At 44.9% G+C, this 21,899-nt stretch overlaps 1 protein-coding gene and 1 long non-coding RNA gene across 3 annotated transcripts in view; one reads left to right on the top strand and one right to left on the bottom strand.

The window, feature by feature from the left end:
* Positions 1–5,070: 5,070 nt before the first annotated feature.
* On the bottom strand, positions 5,071–8,657 carry LOC132342730 (uncharacterized). Its single transcript, XR_009491221.1, has 4 exons — positions 8,581–8,657; positions 6,184–6,338; positions 5,211–5,293; positions 5,071–5,123 (listed from the first exon to the last, which is right to left on the bottom strand). It is a non-coding gene; the product is annotated as an uncharacterized lncRNA (long non-coding RNA).
* A 228-nt stretch (positions 8,658–8,885) lies between these two features.
* Positions 8,886–21,899, top strand: part of LOC787812 (zinc finger protein 665) — a 49,863-nt gene continuing 36,849 nt past the window's right edge. The window contains exons 1-3 of one of the 2 annotated variants that reach the window (XM_059877183.1): positions 8,886–8,974; positions 9,669–9,799; positions 17,467–17,593. In XM_059877183.1, coding sequence (XP_059733166.1) covers positions 9,746–9,799; positions 17,467–17,593 — 181 coding nt within the window. In that variant the 5' untranslated portion in view covers positions 8,886–8,974; positions 9,669–9,745. Of the gene's footprint in view, positions 8,975–9,668; positions 9,800–12,638; positions 12,742–17,466; positions 17,594–21,899 lie in introns of those variants that run through there. The other variant, XM_059877187.1, reaches the window with a different exon arrangement.

Below are 21,899 nucleotides of genomic sequence, written 5' to 3'. Positions count from 1 at the left end.
GCTTTTGAACTGTGGTGTTGGAGAAGACTCTTGAGAGTCCCTTGGACTGCATGGAGATAAAACCACTCAATCCTAATGGCAATCAGTCCTGAATATTCATTTGAAGAATTAATTGATTCTGAAGCTCCAATACTTTAGCCAGTTGTTGCGAAGAGCTGACTCTTTAGAAAAGACCCTGATGCTGGGAAAGACTGAAGGCAGGAGGAGAAGGGGATTACAGAGGATGCGGTGGTTGAATGACATCACCGAGTGGGTGCATGTTCAGCAAACTCCGGGAGTTGTTGAGTCAAGTCGCTCAGTCGTATCTGACTCTTTGCGACCCCATGGACTGTAGCCTACCAGGCTTCTCCGTCCATGGGATTTTCCAGGCAAGGGTACTGGAGTGGGTTGCCATTTCCTTCTCCAGGGGATCTTCCTGACCCAGGAATTGAACCCCAGGTCTCCTGCATTGCAGGCAGGGGATTTACCCTCTGAGCCACCAGAGAAGCCCAGGGAATTGATGATGGACAGGGAAGCCTGGCATGCTGCAGTCCATGGGGTCACAAAGAGTCCAACGCGACTGAGCAATTGAACTGAACTGAATGATTTGAGGAGCTGAGAAAGAAATTGAGCTGAAATGAGGCATTGCACTTGGAGGTACCAGAGAGTTCGGAGGAAGGGAGGGCAGAGATGGAGGAAGAAAGGCAGAAATACAGGGAGATTTTGGATTATCAGGGAGGTTGGACAGTAAGCATCTTTATGGGGAACAAATGGCAGAGAGAGGCAGGATGGGAGTCAGGGAAGAAGTAGAAAGGAGGACAGGCACAGCCGGAGAGCAGAGGGGAAGAGGAAGGGAGACAGAGAAAGAAACAGGGAAACAGATAAACCACATAAAGTGGAAACAACTAGTGTGCAGGTGGGGGAGGGGACTAGATCCAGAAGAGTGCTGAATCAATTGGATAAAGAATTAGGACGTGATACATTGATTTTTAGCTTTACAGTCTAATAAATTTAAATCTTCCTCTAAATTATACAGAGGAGGATGAGAATTTCTAAACTGTCTGTAAGGTTTCTGGGTGTTGTAATTATTTGTATCGAAGGATAGCATCCATGTGCAGTGCCTGTTGAAGTGGGAGCTAAAGCAGTGACTTGACTCTCAGAGGTGGGTCATCCCCTGTCCTTTTCCTGGTGTGGAGTAGAGGTTGTGGGAGAGAAGTGGTCCAAGAATTGACAGACTCTGTTACTACATGGTACCTTTTCAAGGAACTTTAAACATGTTCTTAGTGATGGTTTTCCTTTTTGCTTTCTCCTTTGTTTACATTTAATTCTTTTTGTAGCTTGGGTTAAAGATTAGTTCACTTGGTGCCTACTTCCTTTTCAACAACTATTTGCTTCTGATAAGATTTCGTGGTCTCCTATAATTAGGTTGAGGCATTCTTTTCTAAATATGCTATATTAAGTTTTTTCTTTCACTTTGCACCAGAATTATTCAGTGAAAAATTTTTAATAAGCTGATTAACTTTAGGTTTGTTGCATGTTTATTTGAGGCCCTTTTGCTGTCTTCTCTTTACGTTATATCTTGGAAATGTTTTTTGGTAACTAATAAATAGTTATAGACTATTTTGATGAGCGCTTAGTAAGGATGTCAGTGATAATTTTTATTGAATCAAGACCTAATTTCAGCAGGCCGTATGATGGTCCATTTTCCTCTCTTTTATGTGGTCTGGTGACTAGTGAGCTATGAGTTGATCTGATGCTGTTTCCTCAAGTCCAGAAGGTGAGCAGCAGTGACCCCTGAAATGATGGCCAAATTGGGTGTGTGACTGTGTGTGGCAGTTCTTGGAGGGAGTTGCCACTTGTCCTTAGAATTTGAAGTGCATCAGTTTTCCACAATGCAACAAGGACAAGAGTAGGATGGAGGCGGGAACATAGGCTCAGAGTCAGAGACAATCATGAGCCGTCTTCTGTGAATAAAGGTCAATATGAAGCGACGCCTGCCACCTCCACTTGCTTCCCCGTGTCCTCAGGGCAGCATCCTGACTCCTCAGGTGGCTCTACAGCCCTTTGTCATCCTCAGGTCTCTGCCAGTGTCTCCAGCCTCATCCTGGAAGCTGACCCTATTCTCATGGTCTGTCTGTCCTGGTCACATTCACTTAGTCCTTGTTCATAGACACCAAAACCTTCTCTGTCTTGGATCTTAGTTTTTCTTTTACCTTTGATCATTACATCACCGTGGCTCTTGCTCTTTCTGTTCCTTCAGGTCTAGGCCAGAGAGGTCTCCCCATCTCCCTCTGATATTTGCTGTCACATTAACCAGATTTACTGCTTCTATATTAATCACATTCATCAGAGATGCCCTTCTTCCTTAATTATTTGTAATCTTTCCTCTTTTCCCTACACTGAAGGATGCCCCATATTCCTTTTCCTCCCAGGATGCTTGCAGCATCTCACTCTGGGGGTGAGGACTGGAAATGTGGGTTCAGCTGAAGAATTCTCAGAGGAGACAGAGGGCAAAGGGTAGGTGATGATGGTTGCTATATCTGTTCTAGACATTTCAAGTCTAATTGATCCTTATCCCATGTGTTCACTTAATTACTCAATAAAAAAAAGATGTGAGGAATCCTGAAAAGCCTGATAGATCTAGTGTGTTGAAGTGCCACCTTGTTTTAGTCTGCTGTGTCATTGCTCACTGCAGCCTCCAGGTCTTCTAACCTCTGTCCATCCAGGGACTGTTTGCCATCTGGGACAGCAGCTTTGCCTTGTAGCAGTTCATCTACTCAGAGCAGGGGATGCTGAGTTTACTGTGGTTAGAGTGACCAGAAGGTATGGAAGTTAAATGCACATGAAGGAGACATCTCCCCATCCGACAAGTGCACGCCCCCTTAATGACCTGAGGTATCTGGCAGTGAGCTGTGAGCACAGAGAAGAGGAGCCAGTGAGATGGGACCTCTCTTTTGTGACTTCTTTACCAACCATCCCTCAACTGCATAAAGTCTGCCATTGCTGACAGGTTTTCCCAAGAGGATCAGGTTCTTGGTCTCCGTTCTGAATGCTCAGTGTTCTTGGATTTACAGCTTGGGCGCGTTTTTGTTGCGATGCCCATGCCTAGTAGTCTCTGCTCTTTAGCCCTCTTGTTCAGCTGTGCCTGGAGAAGAGGCAGTGAAAAGGGTTTCAGGTCAGCTGAGGTGCCCCCTGCTGCTGTGTACATGAGGCCTCACCAGGAGGAGAGTGTGATGCCAGGGAAAATGTGGGAAAGTGCCTGTGTTGGACTCTGTGCTGGAGTTGACTGTCCTGCGTCCTTCCTGAGACAGCGCGTGACAAAGAACTGTCTGTTCCACATGGTGAGGTCCTGCCTGTGTGTGTGGTTGGTACACAGGAAGGGGCTGTGTTGACTCTAAGCATTAAACTGCATGTTTTCCACTTTCTTGATACCGCTCTGAAGCCTCCTGTTGCCTGAGGATGCCCAGAAGAGGAAGAAGAGGAAAAAACAGGCAGGAATGGCTCTTTCTCAAGTAAGATCATATTCTCAGTGGATTCTCAGTCTGTCCTTCCTGAAATACCCATCTTTGGACTCGCTAATCTTGTCTGACTCTGGAGTATCCTGTCTCACACCTTTACATGCACACTCAACCAGACACCTTCTGTCAGGGTCTGTCGTCCTCACTTAGATCCTGTCTCCCCATGACCCGGTGACCTGGACCTTGTGAGGAGGTTCCCCTGAGCACCATCCTGGGCAGGGCTTCTCACCCACGGGTTGGAGACGGGGTCTCAGTGCTGTTGGGCAGCAGGGATTGCTTAGGGCCCATCTGGATGTGCTGTCTGCTCTCTGTCAACCAGGGTAAGGAAGCTGCAGGTGGACATCAGGTATTAACATGCACTATACGTTGTAAAATATGGATAGAGACCACTAAGGGGAAATCAGTCCTGACTTTTGTAGTACATTTAAAAGTAATTGAGCCTCCTTGAAAATCTTAAGGATTTGGGGATGGAATGGAAAGCTTAGAAAGAGACTTCGGGGCTAGGGTATGTTTCATTATAACATCTAATTGAAACTATGAAATCAACACTTTTTTAAAAATTTATTTTCTGGCCACATGATGCAGCTAGTGGAGTCTTAGTTCCCTGAGTAGGAATTGAACCTGAAACCCTGCAATAAAATATGAGTACTTAACCACTTGACCTCCAGGAAATTCCCCAACTTTCCTAATCTCAGTGTAATATTTTGTTCATGGAATAAAAAGATAAGCTCTGGCTTTTGTTAATAACTGGATACCTAACATTAAGGATTAAATCATATTACTGTTTTTTAAATATTTTTATTTGTTGTACTGGCTCTTCATTGTTGCAGTGGCTTTTATCCCATTCTGTGTGGTGGCCACTCTCTAGTTGCAGTGTGTGGGCATTGTTGGGGCTTCTCTTTTCTTGCAGCATAGGCTCTAGAGGAGGCTGGCTTCAGTGGTTTCACCTTCTGGGCTCTAGAGCCTGGCTCAGAAATTGAGGCTCATGGGCTTACTTACCCCTTGGCATATGGGATTGTTCCGGAGCAGGAATCAATGCCATGTCTCTTGCACTGACCAATGGGTCCTTTACCACTTTGCTACCAGGGAAGCCCTCATATTATTTTTAAATATAGATTTTATAGAGATTGTAGTTAAAGTCTTTTGTATGTTACTTTATGCTTACACTACTTTTTATTTTTTTGAACTAGTATAAAATAATGTTGAAGACTCCTCCTAGTACAGTGGAGAAGAATGTGCCTGCCAATGTAGGGTGCACGGTTCCACCCCAGGTCCAAGAAGATCCCTCAAAGCAACTAAGCCCATGCGGCACAACTACTGAGCCTGTGCTTCAAAACAAGAGAAGGCACTGCAGTGAGAAGCCTGTGCACTGCAGCCTCAACTGGAGAAAACCCGCTCATAGCAATGTTCTGTGTGGCAAGGGCTTTGATCAAACTGCAGAGCTTGCAGTTCATCAGAGATATACTGGGGAGAAACTTTGTAAATGTGTGTGTGGAAAGGACTTCAGGCAAACTTCAAGCTGTGCAGTTCATGGAAGAATTCATACTGGAGAGAAACCTGACAAATGTAACAATTGTGACAAACGTTTTATTGCACAGTCATCCTTAACTCCGCATCAGGCAGTTCCTATAGGAGAGAAAGCATAGAAATGTAATTTGGTGGAGGAGTCTTCAGTTCCCGCTCTTACTTTGCAGTTCATCAGAGAATTCTTACCGGAGAGAAACCATGTAAATGTGATATCTGTTGCAAGGGTTTTAGTCATATTGGAAAACTTGTAGTTTATTGAGGAAGTCATACTGGAGAGAAAGCATATAAATGAGATCTCAGCGGCAAGTCCTTTAATCTAAATGCAAACCTTGAAGTTCATCGTAGAATTCATACCTTAGAAAGGTAACAGTTGTGCCAAACATATTAGTGAACAGTCAGCTTTAACTCACCGCCGTGCAGTTCATGTAGGAGAGAAAGCATAGAAATGTGATGTATGTGGCCAGTGCTATATTTGAAATGACCATGTTAGAAATCACAGATAATTGATAGTGGAGAAAAATGTTAAGAATGGAACAATTGTGAGACACATTTAGCGCAAATGTAATGAGTATGGCAAAGCCTTTAATCTGAATTCAGGCCTTATAATTCATCAGAGAATTCATACTGTATAGAAAGCATTCAAATTTGGCAGAGCTTCTAGTGCTTGCTCAGCCTTAACTGACTTTTAGGTGGTTCCTAGAGGAGAGAAACCACATAAATGTAATTTATGTGACAAACCTTTCGGTCACAAGGAATGACTTTGCCAATCATCTGAGAATCCATATGCAATGAAAACTTACAAGTATAGTAAATGCAGAAAAGTATATCCACTTTTTGACTCTCAGAAAAGTCAAACTGGAGGAAAACCACATGAAATGTGCTAGGTGTGGCAAAGCTTTGATTCTGTGTTCAGATGTAATTAACCATTAGATAATTAATTAGAATTGAAGTCTTACCCATGTAGTGCATGTGTTATGTGTTTCGGAAGCCATTTGGTTTTTACAAAATTCATACTGGTGAGAAGCCATACATTTAGAGCGCAGTCAATCCCTCCAGTCTAGAGTGGAGGGAATCATAAATTTACTGTGTGTGGTCAGAGCTTTAGTAACAGGCTGATCATTCCCATCATGAGATTATTCATAATATAGAGAGACCTTACAAGTGTATGAGGGTGGCAAATCCTTCAGTTAGCATTCAGGCCTGAAAAGATATCAGGTGATCCATCCTGGAGAGACCATCCAAATGCAATCAATGTGGCCAGGCTTTTCAGGTGTTTACACATTCAGCTTCTTGAGAATATTCCCTAGGTAGAAGCTATATCAATGAAATGAGTGCATCAGGGGTTTTAGACAACAGTCTGAAGTCAGGATTCATTAAAGAACTCATTCTGGAGAGAAAGTTTACAAGTGACATGAGTGTGTAGAACCTTTACCTCAGGGTCACACCTTACCAACCATCAGATTCTAGCAAGAACCTTGCTAGTGTACAGAATGTGGCAAGGCCTTCAGGTACTGCTTCAAACTCGTGGTTCACCAAACACTTTAGAAATGCAATGACTATTATAGCTTTCAAAATTGCGTCTCGCTCTTTAGGGATTCTGGAATTATATATGCCTTTTCTTTTTAATACAATGTCTGGTTTTATCATAAATTTCCTTGCAAGGAGCTGCTGCTACTAAGTCACTACCATCGTGTCCGACTCTGTGCGACCCCATAGACGGAAGCCCACCAGGCTCCCCCGTCCCTGGGATTCTCCAGGCAAGAACACTGGAGTGAGTTGCCATTTCCTTCTCCAATGCGTGGAAGTGAAAAGTGAAAGGGAAGTCACTCAGTCGTATCCGACTCTTTGCGACCCCATGAATCGCAGCACGCCAGGCCTCCCTGTCCATCACCAACTCCCGGAGTTCACTCAGACTCACGTCCGTCGAGTCAGTGATGCCATCCAGACATCTCATCCTCTGTTGTCCCCTTCTCCTCCTGCCCCCAGTCCCTCCCAGCATCAGAGTCTTTTCCAGTGAGTCAACTCTTTACATGAGGTGGCCAAAGTACTGGAGTTTCAGCTTCAGCATTATTCCCTCCAAAGAAATCCCAAGGCTGATCTCCTTCAGAATGGACTGGCTGGATCTCCCTGCAGTCCAAGGGACTCTCAAGAGTCTTCTCCAACACCACAGTTCAAAAGCATCAATTCTTCAGCACTCAGCCTTCTTCACAGTCCAACTCTCATATCCATACATGACCACAGGAAAAACCATAGCCTTGACTAGACGGGCCTTTGTTGGCAAAGTAATGTCTCTGCTTTTGAATATGCTATCTAGGTTGGTCATAACTTTCCTTCCAAGGAGTAACCGTCTTTTAATTTCATGGCTGCAGTCACCATCTGCAGTGATTTTGGAGCCCAGAAAAATAAAGTCTGACACTGTTTCCACTGTTTCCCCATCTATTTCCCACGAAGTGATGGGACCAGATGCCATGATCTTCGTTTTCTGAATGTTGAGCTTTAAGTCAACTTTTTCACTCTCCACTTTCACTTTCATCAAGAGGCTTTTGAGTTCCTCTTCACTTTCTGCCATAAGGTGGTGTCATCTGCATATCTGAGGTTATTGATATTTCTCCCCGCAGTCTTGATTCCAGCTTGTGTTTCTTCCAGTCCAGCGTTTCTCATGATGATACTCTGCATATAAGTTAAATAAGCAGGGTGATAATATACAGCCTTGACGGACTCCTTTTCCTATTTGGAACCAGTTTGTTGTTCCATGTCCAGTTCTAACTGTTGCTTCCTCACTTGCATACAGGTTTCTCAAAAGGCAAGTCAGGTAGTCTGGTATTCCCATCTCTTTCAGAATTTTCCACAGTTTATTGTGATTCACACAGAGGTGATTACAGTAATGAATTGTTTCTCCCCGCCACCCACCCCACCCACTGCGCCCGGAGGCCCGGCCCCTGACGCCCCGAATTCCTCCTAACACTTCCGCTGTCCCCACGCGTGTTCCGCTTCGCTCAACGCCCCGCCCCCCAGCGGCTAGGCTCCGCTGTGTCCCCGCCCCCAGGCCGCTCCGCCCTTTCACTGCGCGTGCGCGCAGCGTGCCACAAACCAGGAAGCGGAGCGGGGCGAGTGGAGGTCTCAGCTCAGCCTGAGTTTCTCTCTTTCTAATCAAACCTGCGGCCTGCTGCCTCATTTCCTCGGTACCACGAGCCTCAGGTTCGCTAGTGACTCTAAATCCCTGCGCTCGTCCCATCATCCCCAGCAAGTTAAGACGTCTTGGTGAGCGGCAAAGGGGCGCCTCCATTTTGCTTTAAAGTCGCTCTGAAGCCGCTTCCAGCTTTTGGTCCACAGCGACGCTGCTCTTTCCTGCTTCAAACCATTTACTGACGTCACTGACCCCTCTGCCCTTCCTACACCGCATACAATTCTCTTCGGCGACGTGGGTTTATTAGCTCCGCGGCCCCCATCCTCGTCCTCTCGCCCCCTAGCCGCGCTGACCACCCCGCTCCCCGGTCCTGGGATTCTGGCGAGCCCGCCCCGCTGCTGAGACCCCTTCCCTCCCAGTCCTTCTCACCTGAAGCCTCCTCAGGCGGGTCCTTCCGCCCCGCAGGCCTTGCCTTCATAGTGACGTTGCCCTGACCCGTGTCTTGGAGGTGACCTGCGCTAGCCACGTGACACCCGAGGTTCTTCCATTCCAGATTCCACCCATTGCAGTTTGGCTCTTGCGGGAACTGGGCTTCTTATTCAGTCGCCATCACTGCAAATAGGAGGCCAGGGGGGTAAGAAACAGCAGAGACAGCGACTCCTAGAGAAATATTTAATTGAGATAAGCATGAGGGAGAAGCGATGGCAATGAACAGGATTGTGAGGAAATTGTGAAGAGACAATAGCCTGAAAAAAAAATCGGCCTTGAAGGTAGCGGTTAGGTAAAACGTTTAGAGAAAAGCAGAATTTCCTGAGAATTAAAGGTGAGCAAGATAGGGAGGTAGTGGTGTTCATTCCGAGTCTTTACGACCCCCCTATTTCCCAGAGTTTGCTCAGATTCATGTCTGTTGATTCCAGGGATGTTATCTAACCATCTCATCCTCTGCGGCCCCCTTCTATAGCCTTCAAGGGAGAGGGGCTGTAAATCACAGGTCCCAAAGAGGTCAACAGTGGAGAGGCAGTTCACACAGAGAGCCCGCAAAGGGGATACTAGAGTTGGGATCTTGACCTACAGGGCAATATCCTGCTGGGAGAGAAAAGGGATTCCTAGTGATTGGAGGAGCTGAGAAAGGAAGCTGAGAGGAAGCATAGCCACTTGGGGGTGCCAGAGAGGGGAGGAAGGGAGGCAGAAATTCATGGAGATTTAGGATCATCAAGGAGGTTGGATTAGAAGCATTTTACAGGGAACAGATGGCAGAGAGGCCGGATGGGAGTCAGGGAAGAAGTAGAGAGGAGGACAGGCACAGCAGGAGCGCAGAGGGGAAGAGAAAGGGAGACGGAGAAAAAAGTAGGGAAACATAAACTAAATGAAGTGGAAACAACTAATGTGCAGGTGGGGGAGGGGACTAGATCTAGATGAGTGCTGAATCGATTTGATCAGGATTTTTAAGTCGTGACACATTGATTTTTGGCTTTAGAATCTACTAAGTTTAAAACTTTCTTTTTTAAATTATACAGATGAAAATGAGAATTGCAAAACTTCTGTCTGTAAGGCTTGTGCATTTTGTAATTATCTGTATTAAAAGATAACATCCATGTGCAGAGGCTATAGAGGTAGGGGCTGCGGCAGTGACTTGATTCTCTCAGAGGTGAGTCACCCCCTTCCCTTTTCCTGGTGCAGAGCAGAGGTTATGGAGAGGAGAAGTGGGGCAAGAACTGACTCTCTTACTACATGATGCCTTTTCCAGGCACAGTAAAAATATTCTTTGTGATGGTTTTACTTTTTGCTTTCTCCTTTCTTTATATTTCATTATTTTGTATCTTGGGATAAAGATTAGTTCATTGAATACCTACCTTCTTGTAAACAATTATTCACTTGTGAAATAAGATTTGGTGGACTCCTGTAATTAATTCATGTCATTCTTTTCTAAATACTCTATATTCTGAATTTTTTTTTTTTACTTTTATACCAGAATTCTTCAATGAAAAAAATTTTAATAAGCTGATTCACTTTAGGTTTGTTTCACATTTATTAGAGGCCCATATGCTGTTTCTTGTTTATGTTATATCTTGAAAACATTTTTTGGTAACTAATAAATAGTTATAGACCATTTTGATGAATGTTTGGTAAGGGTGTCAGTGATCTTTTATATTAAGAGTCACAACCTAATTTAAGCAGTTAGTCTGATACTCCATTTTCCTCTCTTTTATGTGATCTAGTAACTAGTGAGCTATGATTTGGTCTGATGATGCTTCCTCAGGTCTAGAAGCTGAGCAACACTGACCCCTGAAATGATTGGCCAAATTGGGTGTGTGACTGTGTGTGTGGCAGTTCTTATTGTAGGGAGAGCCCACGTGTTATTAGAATTTGAAATAGGTCCCAGTCTTCGAAAATGAAAAAGGACAACAGTAGGATGGAGGCGGGAACATAAGCTCAGACCCTGAGAGGAAGTCATGAGCCATCTTCTGTGAATAAAGCTCAGTCTGTAGGGAGGCCTCCCACCTCTTGCCAGGGTCTCCAGCCTCATCCTGGGAGCCGACCCCGTTCTCATGGTCAGTCTGTCCTGGTCACATTCACTTAGTCCTTGTTCATGAACACCAAAACCTTCTTGTCTCGGATCTTAGTTTCTACTCCTACCTTTGGTCATTGTATCACTGTTGCCCTAGCGCTTTCTGTTCCTTCAGGTCTGGGCCAGAGAAGTCTCCCCATCTCCTTCTGATATTCTCTGTCATGTTAACCAGGTTTACTGCTTCGGTATTAATTACCCTGATCAGATATGCCCTTCTCCTTTAATTATTTGGAGTCTTTCCTCTTTTCCCTTCATTGAAGGGTTCACCGTATTCCTCTTCCTCCCAGGATGCTTGCAGCATCTCACTCTGGGGGTGAGGACTGGGACTGTGGGCTGGGCTGAAGAATCCTCAGGGATGATGGAGGTTATAGGCTTGGTGATGATGGCTCCCATATTTGTTCTGGACATTTCAACTCTGATTGATCCTTACCCCATGTGGAGACTTAATTACTCAAAAGCAAAAGGATGTTGGAGTCCTAAAAAGCCTGGCAGATCCAGTGTCTTGAGGTGTCCCCATGTTTTAGTCTGCAGTGTCACTGCTCACTGCAGCCCCCAGGTCTTCTAAGCTCTGTCCATGCGGGGACCAGTTGCCATCTTGGACAGCAGCTTTGCCTTCAGTTCATCTGCTCAGCAGCAGATGCTTAGTTTCTTGTGATTAGACTGGTCAGTATCTTAAGGGAGTATGTAGGAGATGACACCTCCCCATCCCCAAACCACCCTCCCCCCGTTAATGAGCTGATGTATCTTCCAGTTAGCTATGAGCAGGGAGGACAGGAGCCAGTAATATTGGGGTCTCTCTCTCTTTGTGACTTCTTTACTGAACTCAGTCCAACCATCCCTCAACACATAACATCCTTGTTGCTGAGTGGTTTCCCCAAGAGGACCAGGTTCTTGGTCTCCATACTGAGTGTCCAGTGTCCTTGGATTTGCAGCTAGGGCGCATTTCTTTTGCAATGCCCACGCCTAGAGGTCTCTGCTCTTGTTCAGCTGTGCACGGAGAAGGGGTAGAAAAATAGGAGAAAGTGAGGGGGAGCTTGTCGGGGTTTCCAGGAGGGTTGTGGGAGCAGGGGTGTGCCTTTTAATGAACCCGATGAATCGTGTGTGTGTGTGAGAGAGGGAGAGACAAGCATAGTTGTGAGATCACGGGGTGTATGGACCTATTGACACAGCCGGTCTCAGTTCTGGCTGGAGGCCCTGGACGTGGGCTCATGGCTAATTGTGGGCTGCGTGGAATGGGGGGCGTGCCAGTGTCTTAGCTCAGTTTTCCGGGGACACAGATGCTGTGACTGAGGTTTGCATGACTGGGTTTAATTGGGAATCTCGTGATCACACCTGTGGAGGAAGGAAGGCTGTGGGATTGGGAAGAAGAATGTTATCCTGCAGTGTGTTAGAAGCAAGGGCTGAGCTGAGCCCACAGGGAGGTGTGGGTGCAGGAGGATGGGCACAGTGGTCCCAGAGAAGGGGGATGTGATCCAGGAGGTGCCCCACAGCACCCCCTCCACACAGTGGATTTTTTGTGGTCTTTAGGGAAGGCGAGAATTAAGTATGCAACCCATAGAATAACTGTCAGTAAAACCACAGAGATCACTTTGTGGGTTACCTTTGGTATTCCTGTTATCTTGAGTTGCTCATGAAGAAAGTTTCAGATGCAATTTGGAAGTTAAAAAAAAAACACAAAACTTGGAGTGTTTCTGTGGAAGATATTGAAGTCACATTGAGATATGTGCATCAGCCTACATATCTGATGTACATATCTCAATGTGATATCTCAAAAAACTCTGTCTTTTATTATTAGAGTTTGGAGATAACAGTTTGGGAACTGGCTGGTGTCACTCATGTCTGACTTTTGCAACCCCATGGCCTGTAGCCTGCAGGCTCCTCTCCATAGAATTCTCCAGGCAGGAATACTGGAGTGAGCTGCCATTCTCTTCTCCAGGGCGTCTTCCCAACCGAGGGATCGAACCCGGGTCTCCAACATCGGCAGCGGATTCTTTAACGTCTGAGCTACCAGAAAAGTCCTGGTAGGTAGCATACACTCAGAGAAACACAAACACGTATATAATGACATGCACCCATAAAAATGGCGATTTTTGTCACTTGGGATCACTTGGATGAATGTAGAGAATATTATGCTAAGTGAATTAAGGCAGGTAGGCAAAGACTGATTGTATGTGCTCACATATATGTGGAATGTAAAAATCTGAAACCACTAGTAGCAGACAGTGGAATGGTGGTTATCTGGGGCTGGGAGGTGGGGAAGATGGGGAGATGTTGGTCAAAAGGTACAGAATGAGTTGTAAAATGAGTGCATCCTGGGGCGGTGTGTGCAGCACGCTGACTGTAGTTAATCCTATTCTGTTACTGCATGCTGGGAATTTGTCAGGAGAGTATGTCATCAGTGTTGTCACCACACACAGAACATGGGAATTTGGAGGTGATGGATGTATTGGTTCGTGGATTGTGATAAATATTTCACAGTGTAGGACGTGTGTCACATGGTCATATTGTGCATGGTATGTATACACATCCCTTCTTGTTAGTCAGTTCAATGTCAGTCAGGCTGGAAAAGAAGAAAGTGGGAGGTAGGCTGGACTTGACCCCTTGAGTGGTATTTAACCCAGGCTTCACATGAGATCATGAGGCATTTTGCCCGGGCATCTATTGTACCCCTCCCCCAACAGACATGCTCCTCAGGTTCTCGTTGTGAGGCCTTGCCCCAGGAATGTGCACAGGCCGCAGATGATTCTGATCTGGACACTGCATTGAGCACCAGGGCTCTTAGTCTCCACTTCTGAGACAGATCAAGCCCTGGGAGAGGGGAGGGCACTCTGCTCTGAGTAGGGCTGGACCAGGGCCTGCTGTGTGACCTGAAGGGCATCAGGTGAACGGAGGTGCTCCCTCCTGCTGTGTACATGAGGCCTCACCGGGAGGGGAGTGTGATCCGAGGGAAAGTGTGGAAAAGTCCCGTGTTGGACTCTGTGCGGGAGTTGACTGTCCTGAGTCCCTCCTGAGACTGTGACCACAGAGGACTGTCCGTTCCACACGGTGAGGGCTTCCCTGTATGTGTGGTTGGGGCTCAAGAAGGGGATGTGTTGGCTCTAAGCATTAAATACCATGTTTTCCACCTTCTTGACACTCCTTTGAAGACTCCTGTTACCTGAGGAATAAGTCCAGAAGAGGAGGAAAGTGAAAGAAAACGTGTCAGTAATGGCTCTTTCTCAGGTTAGGTCATATTCTCAGTGGATTCTCAATCTGTCCTGCCTGAAATACCCATTTTTGGACTCTCTAATCTTGTCTGACTCTGCAGTGCCTTGTCTGACTCCTGTACATTCACACTCACCTGGGGCCTTCCGTCAGGGTCTGTTGTCCTCACTTAGATCGCGTCTCCCCATGACCCGGTGACCTGGCCCTTGTGAGGAGGCTCCTCTGTGCACCGAACGGCAGGGCTTCTCACCCACAGGTTGTAGACGGGGTGTCTCAGTGCTGTTGGGCAGCAGGGATTGCTTAGGGCCCATCTGGATGCGTTGTCTGCTCTCTGTCAACCAGGGTAAAGAAGCTGCATGTAGATGTGAGATATTAAAATGCTTAATACATGCCAAAATCTGAAAAAGAGTCCAATGAGGGAAAATCAGTCCTACTTTTTATAGTACGTTTAAAACTAAGTGAGGATCTTCTTGAAAATCTTAAATTTTTGGGAGTGAAATGAAAAGTTCAGAAAGAGACCTCAGGGCTAGAGAGTGTTTCATTACAGCATCTAATTTAAACTATGAAATATAGTTTGCTAATTATTTATTCTTCCTTTTTGGCCACACGATGCAGCTTGCAGGGTCTTAGTTCCTTGAGGAGGACTTGAACCTGAAACCCTGTGGTGTAAGTGCAAGATCTTAAACCCTGGACCGATAGGGAATTCCCCCAGCTTTGCTAACCTTGATGCAATATTTGGTCATGGAATGAAAAGATAAACTTTGGATTCTGTTAATAACTACATACCTAACATTAAGAATAAGATAATATTACTATATTTAAATATACTTTTCTGCTGTACTGGCTCTTCATTGCTTCACTGGCTTTATCCAGTTCTGGCGAGTGATGGCCACTCTCTAGTTGTGGTGTGTGGGCTCCTCATTACGGTGGCTTCTCTTTTCTTGCAGCCCAGGCTCTAGAGCATGCTGGCTTCAGTAGTTTCACCTGCTGGGCTCTAGAGCTCTAGCTCAGAAATTGAGGCTCACAGGCTTAGATGCCCCTTGGCATGTGAAATCTTACCGACCAGGGATCAAACCTGTGTCTCTTGCACTGCCCAGTGGTTTCTTTATCACTGAGCCTCCAGGAAAGCCCTCATATTTTTAAATACAGCTATTATATACAGATTAGAATACATCTTCTGTATGTTACTTTCTGCTTGTATTTTCATTTTTTTAAACTAGTATACTGAGCGACTGAACTGAACTGAACCGAAGATAATATTGAGGACTTCCCTGGTAGTACAGTGGATAAGAATGTACCTGCCAATGTATGGTGCACAGGTCCCATCCCAGGTCCAGGAAGATGCCTCAGAGCAATGACGCCCAGGTGCCACAACTACTGAGCATGAGCTCTGCAGTCCGGGAGCCATAACTACTGAAACCCACACACTCTATGCTCCAAAACAAGAGAAGCCACTGTAATGAGAAGCCCGTGCACTGCAGCTGCAAATAGAGAAAGCCTGCTCACAGCAACAAAGACTCAGCAAAACCCAAGTAAATAACTTAAAAAAGACAGAATGAAGATAAATTACTGAAGTACAAATTGATGCATTTTTAATGTCCCAAAGATGTGGAAATACAGATGAATAAAAGAAAATGAGAGTATCATCCCAGAATGTGTCAAAAGGCATCACCTTGGAGTAGGAAATGGCCACCCACTCTAGTATTCTTGCCTGAAAATCCCATTAACAGAGGAGCATGGCGGGCTACCACGAGGTCGAAAAGATCTGACACGACTAAGCGACTAAGGAGCAGCAACCTCCACACACAGCAGAGTGAGCTCTGAAAAACAAATCTAAACCTCTGGTTTACCTCCTGTAGATTCTTCAGTGACTTCTAGTTACTTTTGGAATAAAGTCCTAAGTCCAAAGACCTTGTAGAAAGCAGCCTCTACCTGGCATCACCCCTCTTTGTTCCCTGTGTCCCAGATAGACTGGCTTCTGTTCACTAAATATCTTCGTGCCTCAGAGCTGGCACTCAGGCTGTTCTCTCTGCTTGCAACACTCTTCCATTTCCCACCTTGCCAATTCTAAGTGTTTCCTCCTCACGGAGACCTTGTGTGATTTCTTGATGTATGTCAAGACTTTCCAATAAATCTTATCTTAGCATCAGGCCTGTTTCAGAGCACATGTTGCAATAGTAACTTTAAAATTATGGATGTAACTGGATGGCTGGCTGCTAGACTGTAAGCTCCATTATGTTCACTGCTGTACTCCCAGTTTGGGGCCCACGTTGACACTCAGTAAATTTGGATTGAAAGAAAAAATAGACAGGTCTTCCTTGTTTCAACCAGTTGTGTGTTTACATTTGCATGTGAGTGCATGGATCTGTAATTCCATGGATTTATTACAGAACATCATCTCATAAACATGTTTTATGCTTTGTAGCAGTGGAAATTGTATCTGAAGTGTTTTCCATTCCCTTAAGTTTTTTTCTACCTCATCACGTGAACGATGGAAACAGTAGTAAGAGTATTGACATTGTGTGGTTGGTGGGAAGAGCGGGTGGCCCTGTACAGTGACCATTTATCCTATAGTCGTGTCCGATTCTTTGTGACCCAATGGGCCATAACCCTTCAGGCTCCTCTGTCCCTGGAATTCTCCAGGCAAGAATATGGGAGTGGGTTGCCATGCCCTCCTCCAGGGGGATCTTCCCCCCGTAGATATCAACACCATGTACCCTGCATCGCAGGTGGATTCTTTATCACTGAGCCTCAGGGCAACCCAGATACCTACATATGATACTGCATATTATAGTGTTCCCTGTGCATTCAGAAGGAAGTAGATAGTAAATTAATTTGTGAATATTTTTCTGTCCATCTATCATGTCTGTCTTTCCATGGCTGACAAAAGATCTGGGGTTCTACACCTCCATTGCACTTCAGCTTTCTTGTATTTGTTTCAGATATTCTCAGGAAACTCTGTCATGCACTTTGCTGCTCTGGAACTTAAGTTGTCAGTCCCAACCACCTGACCTCAGGTGTTGTTGCCTCATTTCTTAACTGTTCGATGTGCATGAATTCTTAGAATGACAGAGTTTTCTCTCCAGTCAGAGGGACACAGATCTTTCTCTAATGTGCTGTTATGTTGATGATAAGTTCATCTGTGTAAAGTCTTTAGAGTAATGATTCGTGAGTAGGAAGTGTTAAAACACCTGTCATCAGTGTGATGATGTCATAATCAAAACAGTGTGTGTTCTTTAAAGCCGCTGGGACTTTGTCATCTCTGAAGACACTAGTCTTGTAACTCATCTAGATAGTGAACGTCCCTCAGTGTGTATAGTGTAATGCTTCTGCATAAAGAACTCACTGATTGAATTTATTTGTATATTCTGCATGTACTGTCCATACAAGTGACAAATTCATGTTGACTGGAAGATGTCATAGTCTTATGAAACAACAGGAAAATTACCTGAATTGATCATTACCCCTCTAACCTCTTCTCATTTTGAGTGAAAATAAGAATCCTCCCGAGCGCCTGTTAGTGAAATGTGCTTTCATTTCAGACACAGTTGACCATCGAGGATGTGGACATCAAGTTCACTCCAGAGGAGTGGGAATGCCTGGACCCTGCTCAGAGGGCCTTGTACCGGGACGTGATGGTGGAGACCTACAGGAACCTGCTGTCTGTGGGTGAGGATCACTTCCCTGTGAAATTGGATTCTGGTTTGGGGGTATCTCTGCATTTTCCCTCTGTGTCTCTTGGGATCCTCTGTTTTGCTTGACTGAGTTCATAGCCTTGTCCTTTCTTCAGGTGATCTGCCCACTGTGTGATACACAAGTTTCTACACAGCTTAAGTATTTATAAAGCTGATTTCAAACTTTAAAATATCCAATTCCCTGTTTTCTACCCCTGTGTTCTTGGTGCAGTAGTTCTTGGAAAGAACTAGATACATGGATGCCTGTGTGCTCAGTTGGTACAGTTTTGCCTGACTCTGCGACCCAGTGGACCGTAGCCCTCCAGGCTCCTCTATCCATGGGATTCTCCCGGCAAGAGTACTGGAGTAGGTTCCCATGCCCTCGTCCAGGGGGCTCTTGCCCCACAGGGGTCGAAGCCGCATCTCCTGCATGGCAGGTGGATACTTTACCTTTGAGTCCCGGGGAAGCCCATGTATCTGCATATTATACTGTATATTATACTGTTTCCTGTGCATTCAGAAGGACGCCGATAGTAAATTAATTTGTGAATATTTTCTGTCCGTCTATATTGTCCATCACTTCTTGGCTGACAAAAGAAGTTGGATTCTACACCTGGCAATGCAGGAGGCACAGGGTCTAGGTCCTCTCTAAAGCAGGCCTCTGAGCTTGCTTCTAACTGGCTGGACACTGCCCTGACTGTGAGTGCCCTGACTGCTTGCTGTGAGTGCAAGGCTTGCAGCACCAGAGATGAGACAGGGGACAAATCTTGAGGTTGTTGAGCCCTTGGAGGGACCCTGGCCTACTCAGCTGCAGGCTTAGCAACATTATAAGTTTTGTAAGACAAAGAATAGTATTAACATGCAACCAGAGCTGCTATTTGCTCACAGATTACTGATGATATCAATTAGCATCCTGGGATTATAAGGGGGAACCCCAAACTGCAATCTTTGAAGTCTCACCCAGGACTGTAACATGCTGCCTGGGACCTTTTCCCCACTGGGTCTCCAGATGGGCTGTGTCCCAGGACTTCCCAGTGCTGTTTGATTCTGGATGTTGGTCAGAATCCAATTTGGTGATGTATCTTCTGCTCTTTCTACTTTTCTTTTATTGTTAGCATATTGAAAGTCAGCTTGACAATTCTATAATAAGTATTTGTATTATTTATTTCTACAGAACGAGTGACTTATTTTGTTAACAAATCTTTGAACTTGAGACGAAAGTGACAACGTTTGGCAAAACTTTAATGGGCCCTGTGAGCAGTATTTGTGAGACAAAATACCACTCTGTAAGAAAAAAGAGGTTAAGGTTGATGAAGTTTTTATTCCCTAATAGGAAGATTTGCATTACTACTAGTTAGCTGATACACGGGATGTCTTCACTGGATACTGTGAGAATTGGAACCTTAAATTAAAGAGGGCTGTACCCTTAGAAGTTACTGAATATTTGTGACTCTCACCCTTTGAGAAAGGATAAGAACGTAATGCTGGATGAGAGGCTGGATCCTTCTCTCTCCTACTGTAAGGTACATAAAATGAAAGGGAAACTCGCTCAGTCATGTCGGAGTCTTTGCGACCCCATGGACTATAGAGTCCATGGAATTCTTCAGGCCAGAATTCTGCAGTGAGTAGCCTTTCCCTTCTTCAGGGGATCTTCCCAACCCAGGGATCGAACCCAGGTCTCCCCTTCATTGCTGGAGGATTCTTTACCAGCTGAGCCACCAGGGAAGTACAGGAGGTACATAAAGCGATCTTAAAATTGTTTGAATAGAAGTTACAACTGGAAACAGAATTATGCGATTAGTGATGATGGTTGTCCATATTACAATGTCAAATTATATATTAGCTGATCAAATTCTCACATTTTAAGTGGGCTCTCTCCTGTGCTGGCCCACATCTCTTAACAGTGTCCCCCACTGCTTTTCTGTTTCCATTATGTCCCGTTGTGGCCTTTCACCCCTCCCACTCCTCTGTCTCCCTCTCCATCAGCTAGTCCCCTTCTAACTTCTCCTGTCTTTCAGTGGGGAGGGGGAGCCCAGCTTCCCCCACTCCTGCCCCGACTCTAGCAAATTTCGTTTCCCTTTCAGATTCTTCTGATCAAGTGAAGACCTCCATTTCCCCAGACAGATGATGGATTTTCATCATCCATCTGCCCCAGTTAATCACAGTCAATTTGAGCACTGTTTGCTCTGTATTTTAGATATAAGACTGTGAGTATTGAAAGGAAAGATGTTTTTTGACACAGGGATTGCTGTGATATTCTTTAAACTCTGGAGAATACTGATTAAAATGATTTTTCCTTTATTTTTTTTTTAAGTACAAAACCATTTCTTTTTGCATATGGAATAGAAACAGCTAGCTTCTTAAAAGCCCTGCCTACAGAAAAGCTTGAAGTTAACCTTTACCAGGAATCCCAGATGACTCTAGTGGTAAAGAAGCTGCCAGCCAGTGTGGGAGATGCAGGAGATGTGGCTTCAGTCGCTGGCTTCTGAAGATCCCCTGGAGGAGGATAACAGCTCCAGTAGAGTCAGAGAGACATTTAAAATCTGTCTGGACTTATGCATGTCTCAGTGTGTGTCTTTGATTTTGGATAATATTGCTGAGGTTTATTTGTAAATGAGCTCTTACTCAATTGGCTTTAAAAGAAAGGAAGCACTTGGGCTTCCCTGGTGGCTCAGTGGTAAAGAATCCACCTGCCAGTGCAAAGGACAGGTTCTATCCCTGGTACAGGGAGACTCCACATGCCGCAGAGCAGCTAAGCCCGTACACCACCACCACTGAAGCCCACGTGCTCTAGAGCTCATGGTCCACAAGAGAAGTAGCTACAATGAGAAGCTCATTCACCACAACTAGAGGGTAGTCCCTGCTTGACATAACGAGAGAAAGACAGAGCAGTGATGATGACCCAGTGAAGCCAAAAATAATAAATGAATTAAAAAAAAAAAAAAAACAGTAAGTGCATACAAATCAATTAGAAGGGAAATTAACCTAAATGAATTTCAGGTTCATGTGAACTGGGAAATATTCAATATTAAATATCTAGTATTAATGTTTACTCATCTAATTAAGACTTATCTTGAGTCATCCACATTGTGTAATAATTCTGTTGTGTTACATTGAGAGATTTAGGACTATTGATGAATATGTTTGGTGCTACCCTGAGATGCTCTCTATAAGAAAGCAAATGTTTTTAGAAGTTATCAGTAGTATTTATGTTCACTAATCTAGAAAATGCAATATAAAGCACAGTTCATGGTTGCTTAAGGAAGGTAAGATGTGTGTTTTCAGTGAGAAAGGTGTGAGAAATGAAATTGAGTTTGGATGCTCGTAGCAATGAGTGGAAGCGAGTGGAAGCTGAAAACAAGGTCTTCATTTCCCAGGCCAAGAGTCCTGACCATTGGACCACAGCAGCCAATAATTAGGGCTAAGGTCCCTGGTCTTGCCTGCCTAGTCAAGAAAGAATTCAGATGAAGAGGCACAAGGTAAAGAGTAAAGGAAAATGTTTATTGAAAGGAAAAGTACATGCAGAAAGGCACATGGGCTAGCTCAGAGAGAGAGCCCACCTTTGGTAAGTGTCAGTTCTTTTTAAAGGTACAGTTTTCCAGGTCTTTGTCTCCCCTCGGGCCAGTCACCTTCTTTTGTCCCCTCTGGTTAATTTGTCTCAGGCCCCTCCCCTGGGATGTGAATGCACACCCTAACCAAGCTGTATCTCTAAGTTAAGGAAGGCTTCTGGGAGAAGCAAGACTTGTTATGGCCTGAATTACCCTCTGACTTGACCTCAAGCAACCTTTCTGCACATGTGTAGTCACGTCTCTGTTAATAGACAGGGTTTTTTCCTTTCTTTGTCCTTGCCATGATTATTCCCTTGAAGTAAGAGACAAAGACTGGCTATTTACCCTGTATTTGTTGGCTGTAGATTCCTCAACTGGAGCCCAGCTATCTCTTATCTCAGGGAATGCAGAGAGAAGGGTGACATATTGTAGATATCCAATCTGAAGCCCATCTGTCTCCTACATAAAAATTACGTTTTATTACGGAAAAAGAAATTCGGTCTGACTTACAGGTGGCTGTTTACAAATGAAAAAAGTGATTTAAAAAAAAGGAGAGAGGTTTATGGAAAGTGGATGCCAAGGAAAGAGGTCCCAAAGGGTAGGTCTTTCTATGATCTGTAATTTGACTCCTGTCAATGTTGTTGCTTGACTTTGGGGAGCATGTGATGAGGTGTTTCAAAGGGATCTAATTCCTCTTTGTCCTCCTTCTGTGCTGGATTCCGTGGGATGTCCACTTTTTGGTCCATGTCGAGC

This window comes from Bos taurus, chromosome 18 (assembly GCF_002263795.3).
Source record: "Bos taurus isolate L1 Dominette 01449 registration number 42190680 breed Hereford chromosome 18, ARS-UCD2.0, whole genome shotgun sequence".
In the NCBI taxonomy this organism is placed as follows: domain Eukaryota; kingdom Metazoa; phylum Chordata; class Mammalia; order Artiodactyla; family Bovidae; genus Bos; species Bos taurus.
This window is presented reverse-complemented; position numbering and strand designations above follow the sequence as displayed.